Below are 14,057 nucleotides of genomic sequence, written 5' to 3'. Positions count from 1 at the left end.
TGTTTTGTTTCTGTTCACAGTTGCTGACAAATTGGAAAAAAGTGAAAGCATTCCAGTGGAAAAAGTGAGACTGACTGAGAAACCTGAAAATCTGAGTTCTAACAGTGAGATTTTAGATTGGGACATATACCAATACTATAAATTTTTGGCAGAAAGAGGAGATGTTCAGATACAGGTAACGTATACTGACAAATTTGGATTTTTAGAAATGCAAATTACAAGAGGTTTGGTTGTCTTGAGTCCTAAAAGGGTTAACAGTGCTCCATCCTGAATATGACAGGGAAGAGACACACCCTCCTCTTTCCTTGTTCCCTGCTACTTGCAGTTTCTAAAGCCTATGGGAGAGCCAGGTGTTACAGTAATGGCAATTTTTTTTTCTTTTGCATCTACTCCTAAAAATTTTACTTTTAAAAGACCTAGATTTTAAGTATAGAACAAAGCACCATCCAGTGTTGACTTTAATATGAATGAACTCTTACCAGCATTCAGAAGTTCTGTCTCTGAGAATGGGAATGGGACAGCATTTGTGTGAGCTTTGAGAGTTAAGAGTAAAGGCCACTAGGTTTATATACCCAGGTGTTGCTGTATACCAGCAGGCCAGCTTCCTGTCACTGAGGAAGCCAGATGGCCAGTATCAATCAATTACCAAATAAAAGGTATCACCTGGAATGTTTTTCTGTTTCTTTTTTAGGCATACCAGCTGCATCAAGCTAAAACAGCATACTATAATAAAATCACCAAGTAAATGCCTTCTTTATTTTTTTCACTCCTTTTTTTCACTTATTTTTCAAATTGTGCTATAATCGGCTTATTTTCTTCATTTAAATTAATGCTATCGCTAAAAATAATTTTCAAAAATTGTTGTTCCTAGGTTTCTCTTGGACAATTACATTTAATTGGGAGGAAAGGTCTGGATCAGGATTATTATGTAAGTCATTTCAAGATTCAGTCACATGGGGTGGGGAGGAGAGTGGTGAGGGAGGATAGTAGGGCAAAAAGGGAGGAGTGGAGCATGGAAAAGTTGCTGGGGAGAGCCCATTACTACTTCCTTGGTCAGATCAGTGTTGTAGCTTTTGAGGAAGAACAAAGTTCACCAGAGAAAGCACTTTTCCTAACTGCCTCTAAATACAAAGGAGTGAAAAAAAAAAAAAAATTAAATACAAAGGAGTGGAGGCTTCCAACAAAACACTGGGGCTGGGGAGTTTCCATGCTCCCCTTGAACCTAGTCTCTTCCCACCCTAACTGGTTTGGGTGAGGAAGATACCCTCACTTGCCAGCCTTGGACACACCCATTGCCCAAAAACCAGCGGTGGAGAGTCTACATGGGAGTTTCTTGCAAGGGGTCTGAGAACCAGCCTCAGACTGCTTTCAATATAATTAGAAATATTATTAAACATCTTTATAAATTTGCAAAGCTCCTTTCAATCATTTTGCTTAACCTTACCTTATCCCCGTGAGGTTAGAAGATTAATTAACAACTCAAATTTATAGTGGAGAAAAAAGCAAATAAACTTGACCTACACAAGATCTTCAGTAAGATACCAGAGCTGGGGGGATAAGGTCTCATCTAGATTCTAATTGTGGTTTCAAGGCCATGGATCCCCTCAGATCTGAGGAAGTAACTGAGATTCTTTTTAAAAGATGATTTTGCAGCCCTTGTCATTTTATAGAACCTATGTGCTCATTGTCTCAAAGGAACACATACCCTATTTCAACACAGTCCCAATGGCTAAGCAATAGAAATAACTACTTTATTAGGTGGTTACATAAAAGAGTGATTTGTTATTACTTTTCACTTCACTTTATCTTATTTTTATGAGTGTAATTTGAGTACACATTGGGTAAATTCATAAAACATGATAAAATAGGTAGCAATTGAAATAAGCATATGCATCTTAAGACAGCTCAATTGAAGGTCTTCAGATTTGATTAATCTTCATCATAACCAGGGTTCTACCTTCATGAGAAGTTCTAGATTCACAATATTACTCCAGTGTCAGATTTCAGTCTGCAGTGAGGTTCTCATGTTAACTAACAGATACATAAACTGGTAAGAATTGCCCATTTTCCATAAACATGAAATTCCATTGAGTGTGAAGGCACCCAAACCTCAGCTGTAGGGAATAACCTCCAGTTTTTGCAGAATATGTGAAAAACCCTATAAAGCTAAGAACTGGGCAGCACCAGCCACTCTGAATACCAGATGGGAGCTGCCTCCAGATGAGGATGAAATGTAATACCAATGCTGAGTCAAAGATTCTGGTGCTGTAGTAGCAACAGCCAGGCACTTGGGCAACACCAAGGAACTCAGTCAGGCTCTCCTATGCACTCATCCACAGAGGTTTTACTATCTCTATTTTACAGAGGAGGAGCTGAGGCTGGAGGAATGAAGTAAACTGTTTCAAGTATCACAGCTGGGTAGTAATGTTGAGAATCAGAATCTGAACTCTGGGCTTCAACATTCAAAGCCTGTGCTCTTTCCATTAAACTGTACTTCCTTTTGAGCTGGGTGGGGTGGGAGACATACAACCTCTAAAATCTAGTTTCCTCATTTATAAAGCAAAAAGAAGGAATCATATAATTTATCAGGTTTCTGACCACTATTTGAAAATTTTCAAATGGTAGTGTTGGGCCCCATACTTCCCATCCAGACATCACCAAAATGCTGGCTTATTTCCAGAACATCTGAGTGGTTCAGGCGCATTCTAGGTGTGAGCACAGGCTTGTCCTTCCAGCTTACCTCAGCCTAATAAACCTAAACCTGCATAGAGTGCTCCAGTCAAGGCTTCAAATCTTCAGACTGATTGGCTTATGTATCAATGAGTTTAGGCTGCATCATAAACCACTCCCCAATTTAGATGGCTTAAAACAACAACCATTTATTTAATTCATGATTTTGGCAGTTTAGCAGTTTTGGCTGGGCTCAGGTGGGTAATTCTTCTGGTCTCAGCCAGGCTCAACCAATCTTGACTAGGCTTGCTCATGCATCTGTAGAGTATTGGCCAGGGCAGGCTGGTTTATGATGGCCTCATCTGTGACACCTAAGATGACTAGGTTTCTCCACATGCTTTCTTCTCCCAGCCAACTATGCCCAAGCTTTTCACATAGCAGCCAAAGGTTCTAAGAACACAAGGGTAGACAGCCTTGGGTTGGAACTCACAAATCACTTCCAACCACATTCTTTTGGCCAAAGCAAATTACAAGGTCAGCCAGCATTGAAGGGGTAGTTAAAAGGACTCCTAATGAAGGCACAACGGCAAAGTACTGTGGTCAGTTTTGCAGCTTACCAGAATGCACCAGAATCAACTTGGAGGGTGATGCAAAGTGGAGAGAGAAGGTAAAAGGATAGACCCAGTTTCTGAAAGGCTGTTACTATAACTCTTCCCATGGCTAGCCTCTCATCTTTCAAGTCTTACCTCTTTAGAAAGGATTTTCTTGATCAACTCTACTGTTCCACTGCTCATCCTATTACAGTGTTTATTTTCCTCTAGCTCATATCACTCCCTGAATTATTTTGATCTTGTTTATTATCTGGATAATAATGGAATGTTATTCCATTCCATTATGGAATGTAAGTTCTTGTCTATCTTGCTCGTTCTATGTATCCTGTACTCTGATAGTACCTGGTATATATTAAGTACTTAGTATTTATTGAACAAATGAATGAATGAATGAATGAATGAGTGAGTTAGTGAGTGATAGCATCCTAAGCATTATATGTTAGTCCTCAGCCTGAGAGCCACCACTTGAGCCAGTATGCTAATGCTTTGGTCCACCAAAGAAAATGATTAACGTAGCAAGCTTCTTTATAAATGTAAGTAATGCCCAGTTTACTTCCCAGAAAATTAAGTATCAAAAACTTGGAAATAACTCGTTTGCCTTTTTTTTCTCCTCATTGTTTGATTAAATTAATCTCTTTCATGGGTTGTCACTATAAGGCAACATTTTCACCTCTCCCTCCCCCACTACTAAATTCTTAATTATCGAAAAATATTGTATATGCAAGCCCTGATTACATTATCTTGAATTTCTACACATACATTTTAATGTAATTTGCATTCCTGAATATGTACAGGCTCAGCATGAATTGGCTTAGGAATGCTGGGTATTTGGGTGCATATTATTAAAGTGGATATGGCATAATTAAATTAAATCTAGCAGAGGCATAATAATCCGATATGTAAGAGCAACTGCTTTGTCTATCCTGCCACCCATTAAAAAAATCAAGAGCTAATATCATCCCTTTTCAGGATGATTTACAAATTTTGAGATAAAAGGAGTATTTATAAGTATTTTCAGTTTATATTTATTTTCAGTGTTTATAAATATTTCTTGGCATTTCATTCTAGGGGAAATGTTATAAACTGATTAAACTAGGGATTTTCTTGAACCAATGAAAAATCATGCTCGTTGTTTTGTTTTTTGTTTTTTTTTTTAAAGAGACGTGGGGGCACCTGGGTGTCTCAGTCAGTTAAGCATCCAACTTTGGCTCAGGTTATGATCTCATGGTTTGTGAGTTTGAGCCCTGTGTGGGGCTCTGTGCTGACAGCTCAGAGCCCACAGCCTGCTTCAGATTCTGTGTCTCCCTCTCTCTGCCCCTTCCCCAGTCACACTCTGTCTCTCTCTCTCTCAAAAATAAATAAAAACATTAAAAAAATTTTTTTAGTAAAAAAAATAGATGTGTGTTTAAATAATAAAATTTCTCTTAGCATAATGTCTGGGACATACTATATTTCAACCTATCTAAGACACCATAAGATACTTTATTTTGTGTTCTACTGAGAAAGAAAATACACTGCCAATATAAATTATATGATGCCATTGATAGTAAGAAGTGTCTGATTAAAGTGGGGGGCACATCTGAGAATCAGTAAAATATGACTAGGTGCTCAGTAAATATTTGAATAAAGGATAGATGGTGTCAGTCTTAGCCACTGTAACAAAAATACCATAGTCTGGGTGGCTTATAAACAATGGAAATATATTTCTCACAGTTCTCAAAGCTTGAAGTCTGACATCAACGTGTCAGCATGGTTAGATAGGGCCCTCTATCCAGTTTATGGACTTCTTGTTGTATCCTCATGTAACAGAACTTGAGCTTGCTCTCTGGGGCCTCTTTTATAAAGACACTAATCCCATTCATGAAAGCTCTGCCAGTCACCTTCCAAAGGCCCCACCTCCTAATACCATCATCTTGGATATTAGGTTTCAACATATGAATTTTGAAGGGACACAAATATGCAGACTGCAGCAGATGATGGATGGGTGGATGGATGGATGGGTGGATGGATGGATGGGTGGATGGATGGATGGATATTTAACTCTTTGAGAGCAAGGACCCATCAAAGTAACTTGTGTGATACTTTCACACAGAGCTTAGTAAATGTTTAGTAAATGCAACAGCATTAAAGGTAGGTTAATTTAAAGACAAATAAAAGAGAACTGAAATGCTGAGTAAGTCATGAGAGTGGAGGGGTATAGAAGGGGAAATTAGAGAAAGCTTCAATTCCTTTAGTCCTTATGGGATCATTATATTGAAAGATGGGGAAAACTCCAGGATTCTTATCTTCTGATTCTTATTTTTTTATCTCCTTTAACAGTTCAAGTATAGTTCACCAGAATGACAGTTTTTTCCCCCAGAACTCTCTATTGCCAAATATGTATTTGAAAGCCAGATTCTGAAACTAGACTTTGAGAATTATGTCACAGAATCATAGTATGAGAATTATAAGGGACTATAATGCTTAAAATCTAGTTCCCCTGTTTTAGAGATTTATAAACTTACTCTTTCATTCATTCACTCATGCATTCAGTCCAGAAATATTTCCTAAGTGACTGATATACAGTAGATACTGTGCTAAGTACAGAGGATTCAACACTGGGGGAGACAGAAAATTAAGCAAACAATTAAATGTATGGATGTATGCCATGATAGTTACCCATGGGTATTTTGGGTCTTGACTCATTTATAAGAAATACCTTCATTTTCTGTATTAATGGGATCAGATAAATGTGATTGGTAAATCATACCTTTGATTTATTTACTGATAGATGATTGATAAATCATACATTGCTACAATTTGCTCCTATCCAATTGACACTTAGGTTATTCTAGACATTTTGGACATCATTTGTTGTCTCAAGATTCCCTTATGATCATAAATTTCCAATGCCTTCTATTTTCTGCCAAATAAAAGAGGAACTTTGGCCTAGTATCCAGGACTGGTATAATATGGCCCCATCATATTCCTGCACACCTTAACTTTTGGATATTCTACTTCAGCCATACTGAAGTAATTACTGTTTCCTAAACACATCTTGAACATTTCTATCTCCGTTCCTTGCTCATGTTATTCCTCCAGCCTATGATGCCCTCTGTGCTGGTGAATCCTCTCCATCTTTTGTGAGACCTTTGTCATTTAAGTCCTCTTTCTTGACACCATGAAGGCAGAGTACTAAGTGCATGGGAATTGAATTGGGAGAATTCTGGTACCAGCTGCTTCACTTTGAGTGTCATTCCTTATACTGCTGTTGTGAAGATTAGGTAAGACAAAGCTTGTAAAACACTTATATACAATTTCTGTTATTCCATGCCTCTCTAATTCTTTTTGGTGTTGCTTTTATCCCACCTTTCGCCTACTGTCATTGCTATTTACCTTTCTTCACAGCAGTATTGGTGGAAAGCTTATGTAGGGATGGTGTTTTTGTTCATCTATGAATCACCTATAATACTTAACACACTACTACTATATATAACACTTTTGAATTAAGTTTTTGAAACAAAGAATAAATGAAGAATAGAAGAGATAAATGGATGAATGGGTATATGATTTTGTGAGGTTCAGCACTGGTGGCATTCGTATTTAGTTATGTCCACAAGGCAGACTAACTTACAACAAGGGTATGATTCCCAAATAAGTTGGCAATATTTCTGGAGCAAATGTACATATAAAGGAACTACTCACATTTCTTCCTTAAATGTCCTCTCCTCTTTGGGAAGGAGCAGATTCTTGTATGTCAACCTAGTCAAGGTTTGTTTTTTTTTGTTTTTTTTTTTAATGTTTATTTTTGAGAGAGACAGAGACAGAGTGTGAGCAGGGGAGGGGCACAGAGAGAGAGAGAGGGAGACACAGTATCTGAAGTAGGCTCCAGGCTCTGAGCTATCAGCACAGAGCCTGACGCAGGGCTTGAACTCACAAACTATGAGATCATGACCTGAGCCAAAGTCAGATGCTTAACCAGCTGAGCCATCCAGATGCTCCTAGGCTTTTTTTTTTTAAGTCTATTTATTTTGCGAAAGAGAGAGAGAGAGAGGGAAGCAGAGAGCAAGAGAGAATCCCAAGCAGGCTCCACACTGTCAGCACAGAGCCTGACATGGGATTTGATCTCACAAACTGTGAGATCATGACCTCAGCTGAGATCAAGAGTCAGACGCTTAACCAACGGAGCCACCCAGGCACTCTTAGTTGAGGCTTTTTAAAGACAGAAGAGTTACGTCCTAAAAAGACACTTTGGAAAGTGTCTTCATTTCTCATTTGTGGGCCTAATTTCTTTTAATGCTCCATGTGGTTTCTGAGGAGAACTTCTGGGAGGTTAAGATGAAGCCTAAGGAATGGGACAACAAGGGACAGGTCAGCCCTTAGATGTTCTAGACTGAGCGTTTCAATTAATGTTACAACCTAGAGAGAAGCAGAGGCTAGGCTGGCCTCCTTCATTTTGCTTTAGAAAGAATTAGCCTGAAGTTCACTTCTATAAAAAGACTTGCACTGTTGGTGGGAATGCAAACTGGTGCAGCCGCTCTGGAAAATAGTGTGGAGATTCCTCAAAAAATTAAAAATAGAACTACCCTATGACCCAGCCATAGCACTGCTAGGAATTTACCCAAAGGATACAGTAGTGCTGATGCACAGGAGCACTTGTACCCCAATATTTATAGCAGCACTTTCAACAATAGCTAAATTATGGAAAGAGCCTAAATGTCCATCAACTGACGAATGGATGAAGAAGATGTGGTTTATATATACAATGGAATACTACTTGGCAATGAGAAAGAATGAAATATGGCCATTTGTAGCAACATGCATAGAACTGGAGAGTATTATGCTAAGTGAAATAAGTCAGGCAGAGAAAGACAGTTACCATGTTTTCACTCATATGTGGATCCTGAGAAACTTAACAGAGACCATGGGGGAAGAGAGGAGGGAAAAAGGTTACAAACAGAGAGGGAGGGAGTCAAACCGTAAGAGACTCTTAAATACAGAGAACAAACTGAGGGTTAATGGCGGGGGGTGGGGTCAGAGGGGAAAATGGGTGATGGGCATGAGGAGGGCACTGGTTGGGATGAGCACTGGGTGTTGTATGGAAACCAATTTGACAATAAATTACATATTAAAAAAAAAAGACTTAGTCTCAGCAGGAGCTAGAGGTGTCTTGTTTTACTCACTCGGCCTTATAAACATTAGGAGGCTGCATGTCCAATTCTACCAAATTGTACAAAATGTCTTATAAAATAAGTACATACTGTTAACATCGAAGCATACTTTTTCAAAATAATGAACTATGTAGTTCTATAGGTGGGATTCATCTGTCCTCCACAAAGCCACATGCCCATGATGCCTTTCCACATGCAAGGAACAGTCCTCACATTTTAAAATTATATTTGTGAACTCTATATGGCACCCACTCTTCAGGTTTATGGTTGAAATAACATTTGAAATAGTGCCTTAAACAGTGTGGGCATTTCATAGATATTTTTTGAATGTATGTTAAATGAAATAAAGTTTGGTTTGAAAAACATTTTGTAGGATATGTTTGTGACTGTCAATAATACTGTTTGTTCCTTTTCTCTCCAGAAAGCATTATACTACTTCTTAAAGGCAGCAAAGGCTGGGAGTGCAAATGCCATGGCATTTATAGGAAAGGTACATGCTTCATCTTGATCAGTACTTTTCATTTCTTAAAAACCTAAGAAACTAATGGTACCAGCTAATTGAACCCAGTATAGCATGACAGATGTCTTTCATGGAAGCAGCTGGCCAGGGCATTCCACTACAGACTGAGGATAGTATTCTTGAGGTGACAGTTTGAGAAAAAGCCCCATACAACAGCAGCCTTTGTCTGAGGCACCAAAAACAGCCTTGAAAGTGCACCTGGCTCAGGGTTCCTGGGCAGAGACCCCTACCACCACCATGACCCCCTACTCTGGCATGTAACAAGAGATCTGGCGAACTGAACATCTAACTGGTATAGCCACCCTCCCCTCCCCCATCCCCCCCCCCCCCCCCCCCCCCCCCCCCCCCGCCTCCCGTGAGATGCCTCCTTCCTACACCCTGGAAATGAGAACCAGCTCTAAGCCGACCAAAGTCCATCCTGGGGCCACCTATCAAGGGAGGGCCCTGGGCTGCTGAGCAACTTTTGTGGACAGTTCCTCTAAAGAAGAACATTTTTTTCTCTCCTTCAAAGACCATTCATCCCCCCAAGTGCTGCCCTTGGCTCCCTGCGGCCAATTTGCATTAGTAACCATGGGGACAAATGCTCCTTTTCCAGAAGTGCTACATACTAATTTAGATGGAAGGAAACAGTGAAAAAGACACAAAATAGGGTCAGTTTCTCTACCCTTAGGCCAGGTCACTCCAGAATGTGTGTTGTAGGTTGCTTCCTCAGTTTTTTCTTTGATTAAAATTGAGGTGAAATCAACGTAAAATCAACAATTTTAAACTGTATATTCAGTGGCATTCACTGCATTTCACAATGTTGGCCAACTATCACTTCTATGTAGTTCTAAAACATTTTAATCACCCACAAATTCCTCAGTTTTTTTTTACATCCTCTTGTTTGTTTCTGTAGATGTATTTAGAGGGGAATGCTGCAGCCCCACAAAATAACGCAACTGCCTTCAAATACTTTTCCATGGCAGCCAGTAAGGTATGTACTCAGCCCATTTCTGTAAGCACTTTAAAACACTTGGCTTTTATTACATGCAGACTCATGCAGAAGAGTTTATTTCAAAGCCCCATGCCCAAGTAATGAGCCTGGGAGTTTCATGTCTTGGAGAAGAATATCATTGACAATAAAATGTGGAGTTGGGATAGGGGGAGACACATCTTGTTTTCTCAGTAAACGAAAAATGGCAATGACATGCTTCTCCAGCATTAGGGCAAACAAAAGCTCAGCTTTCTGTCCCCCAGTAGGTGAGGCCACCTAGCTCAGGAAACAGGAAATAAAAGAGGACAGAGGAAGGGAAAACTCAAACAATATCTGCAGTAAGTTCAGGACAAGGACAAATAAGAAATGCCTAGTTTTTTCCAGTTTAGTCTTACTCAAAGGCCAGAAATCTCCCTGGCCCAGGCAGATCATCAGATAGGTGACCAGGACAAGATGGTTGAGACACAACTCTGGAGGCAGAATCCATGGTTTAAATGCCAGCCCTGCAGCATACTGCCTGTGTGACCATGGGCAAGTTACTTAACTTCTCTGTGCCTCAATTTTCCCAAATGTAAAATGGGAATATAAGAAGATTTGCCTCATATTGTTGTTGCCAGGATCTAATGAGTTTATGTTTATATGCCTTTTATTGCAAAGTACTTAAAGCAGTGCCTGGCTTACAGTAGATGCAGTGGGTCAGCTTATCTTCTGCAGTCTGGGGCCAGTTAGGTAGAGTGAACTTCAAAGCATATCCAAAGCAGAATTAATTGGATCTATGAAGGAATATAGAAATGGAATAATATGGCTCCTGCCACTAAAATTTTTGTCTTGATTCCGGGGCTCAGTGACGCTAGCATCTGTCTGATAAAACTTAGTAGACTACTCTGACTTCCTTTAGTGCATTAAGAACATCCTCATTGTAACACCCATGTGCCTAATGCTGGGAAATGGCCTTGATAAACTTTCTAACCCTGCACAGCAGGAAGGATTTCATTGTCTCACAATGCTTTACTGCAACACTGGGAGTAAAGATGTGCTCAAACTGGGGAATACTTTCAACTGTACTGAGTTTTTAAAAGCCCACATGCTGCTTTAGGAGCCTATTTATAAGTGACTAGCACCTTGGAGCTGCTGCTATTGTGTTGTAAATTACTGAGAAGGCTGGTACTCCTCTCCTCTCCTCTCCCTTGTAATTTATATGAAATTTTTGCTCAGCAAGAAAGTGATCTGGGTGGAGTACCATTAGATTAGGATGACAAGGGAAAACTGGCTGAAAAAAGAGGTGGGGTTAAGTAACAGAGGAAGATCTCTTGTAATCTGGCAAATAACACTGATTTGTCAGCCCAAAGGAATAACGCCAGGAAGTTGGGTGTGTAAATTAACCCGGCTTCCAAGCTATTCAGGGCAGGAATCTGAGCTACTTGTGTTCTAAATCTGAGCTGTCTTTCTTTACAGATAAATCTAAAATTATATTTAGGTAATTATTCTGAATGGCATCAGGTGGACATGACCATATATTCCTTTATCATCACCTGGTTGATGGTTTATTAGATTTCTCACTTGGGGTCACTACCAAAGTAAAAGGTTTTCTGTCTTTCTATCCTCCACTTTCTGCATACCCATACTCTTACTATATATAATATTAAGATAAGATATAACATTAAGATTATATATATATATATATATGTTTTTTAATTTGCTTTTAAGTCATCAGATCAGAATACAAAGCTACAGTCTTTATGACTTCTTTTATCTTATTTTCTCAGAAACATGAGCAGTTATCCTGTTGGGTCCATATTGGACCATATTCTTCTGGTTTTCTCTTTCACAGATCAGGCCCATCCCTATCACTTCTGTCATTCTGACTCCCTCCCTAAAATCCCCCATTTTGAATCCAACCCATTTCCCAGAGGAGAGCTCAATCCTCTCTCCTCTCTCCTTCCACAAAACCACCTCTACCCACCTTGGCTTATATAATTTTTCTCTTTTCTGCACTTGCCCTGCATTCACTCTCTGTACTGCTGGAATTTTACTGCTTCTACCTTATGCCTTCTCTCCTATTATCTGAAGGCCATGTCTCCTCAACTAGAGGAGGATAGTGGTCTTAGTACATTGAAGTTCATTACATATTTGACAATAAATGACCATCTGCTTTCTAAGTTCATGTCACTTAACCTAAGCAAGAGCAATGAGCCCTAAAGTGGAAGTTGTTCGTGGGGGGATTGCCTACACATATGTTGTATTTGGCCCAAAAAATGTTTCAAAAATTAGGAAGTTTTACATGGTGATGGTTGGTAGCTACACCTGTGAGCACAGCGCAATGTATAAAGTTGTCGAATCACTATCCTGTACACCTGAAACTAATGTAACATCGTGTGTCAACTATATTGAAGTAAAAAAAAACAAACCAGGAAATTCATATACAAATTTGGACATCCAGCTTTTCTTGGAAAATGGGAAGAGCTGACCATATGAGGCTGCCACTCCATGTGACAACAGTTGCCTGGGGCAGTTTCTTGAGTGGTGCTACTGCCTTTAAACAGGGCAGGAACTCTCTGATTTGCCTCAGTCTCTGTCAGTCTATCACCAGATTGATGTACTACTTACATTACCTGAATGGCTCCTGGAGGGATCTAAGTGGGCCACTCCTGACCTGAAAATTATAAACAAGTACTCTGGTCCATAAATATTTGGTGAGCCAAAGGTTAGAAACCTTACCCTCTTCTCTCCCTTCCTCCTTCTCTATTCTCATTTCCCTTCTCTTCTATTTTTCTCAACACCTGAATGAAGACAGACTCACTGTTAGAAGACAGACTCACCAGACTTTACCACATCCATCACACAAGGCCTTACCACCCCCAGACCAGACTTTCCCAAGAGTTTTAGGACAACAAGTAGATACATAGTAAGGGGACAGGCAAGAAGAAGAGAGCAGTTGTATACCACCGGTTTTAAATACAGCTGGGCCATCCTTAAGAATTCTTGGAATAGCTGGCCCTTTGATATGCATAGGCTCAAACTTTGGAGTTTCGAAATAATTTTTGAACTATGCCTTCTCTAGTTACGTGCTATTCCTGTAACAGTGAGAGGGACTCTGGCTGCATCCACAATAACTACATTTAGGTGGGAAGAAGAATCTGGAGAGTTTTCTACCAAAACTTGAGTCCTGAGGAAATACTATAAACCTGTAAAACAAACCTATATGTCTACTGAATGACAGTCGAGTGGCCAAATGTGCCTCTTTACTCAGTCACTAGCAGGTGAAATACATGATGGGAGACAAAAAAGAAAAGTGGGCTTCCTGGTTGGGGAAGTCACTTTCAAGGTTCACACTTCATCCAGGATTGATATGCAAAGTACTGATGTATTTGAACATGTGCTAAATTCTAAACACGCTAAATAAATACTCCATTCCATAGGCTTTTTAGAATACTAATCAGAAAAAGAAATGGTAGTTAATTTAGCATCAAATGGAAAAGAAAACACTGATGATGTTATAAGCAATCAGATTTAAATAAAGAAACATATATTAACAACACCTTACCATCCAGAATTGCTAGATCGAAATTCAAAGAATCTCTAAAATGTTACTTGGCCATTTATGTCAACCTCCTTTGACCAAAGCAGTTAACAAGTGTCTGGATAGACTTCTCTCTTCTGGAAAATTCCTACACATCCTTCAAGACCAAACTCAAATGTCAACCACCTCTGACAACTCAATCCCCTCAGTCTCTACCCTCATCTAGGCAGTTGAGTCCCCCTTCTAGGTGTCCACAAGACTCCTGATCTGTTTCTAGTACAGGACTTACCACTTTTGACGTGACTATTTTAAGAGGCGCTACTTAGTGGATCAGAGCCCACTAGCCTGTGAACTCTCTAAGACAGGGATCATTGTTTTGTCACCTCTCAACTTTCACCTCCTACATCTGTCCAATGCCTATTATGGAGTCACTCACAAAGCTAGCGCTAAATAAATGCTGAATGAAAGAATGGAGAAAAGATTTGGCTTTTGTTTCCCTCTTTTCTCCTCAGAGGGGGTTATGAAGGCATGAAAGGAGAAACTAGAGAGAGACAGAATAATTTACCAACTGTCTCATTAACCTGCCTTGATTAAACCTCTACTGGGTGCATTT

General features: G+C 39.6%; 1 protein-coding gene across 3 annotated transcripts in view; it reads left to right on the top strand.

Annotated features, from left to right (window-relative positions):
* The window catches only part of SEL1L2 (SEL1L2 adaptor subunit of ERAD E3 ligase), a 68,030-nt gene that overhangs the window by 34,207 nt on the left and 19,766 nt on the right, over positions 1-14,057 (top strand). For 2 of the 3 annotated variants that reach the window (XM_032592743.1, XM_032592744.1), the window contains exons 6-9: positions 21-175; positions 872-928; positions 8,853-8,921; positions 9,847-9,924. In XM_032592743.1, the coding sequence (XP_032448634.1) occupies positions 21-175; positions 872-928; positions 8,853-8,921; positions 9,847-9,924 (359 nt within the window). The remainder of the gene's footprint in view (positions 1-20; positions 176-871; positions 929-8,852; positions 8,922-9,846; positions 9,925-14,057) is intronic. The other variant, XM_030310120.1, reaches the window with a different exon arrangement.

The sequence above is a fragment of the Lynx canadensis genome, chromosome A3 (genome assembly GCF_007474595.2).
Source record: "Lynx canadensis isolate LIC74 chromosome A3, mLynCan4.pri.v2, whole genome shotgun sequence".
Taxonomy (NCBI): Eukaryota; Metazoa; Chordata; class Mammalia; order Carnivora; family Felidae; genus Lynx; species Lynx canadensis.
Note: the sequence above shows the minus strand (reverse complement) of the source record. Positions and strands in the feature narration are given on the sequence as shown.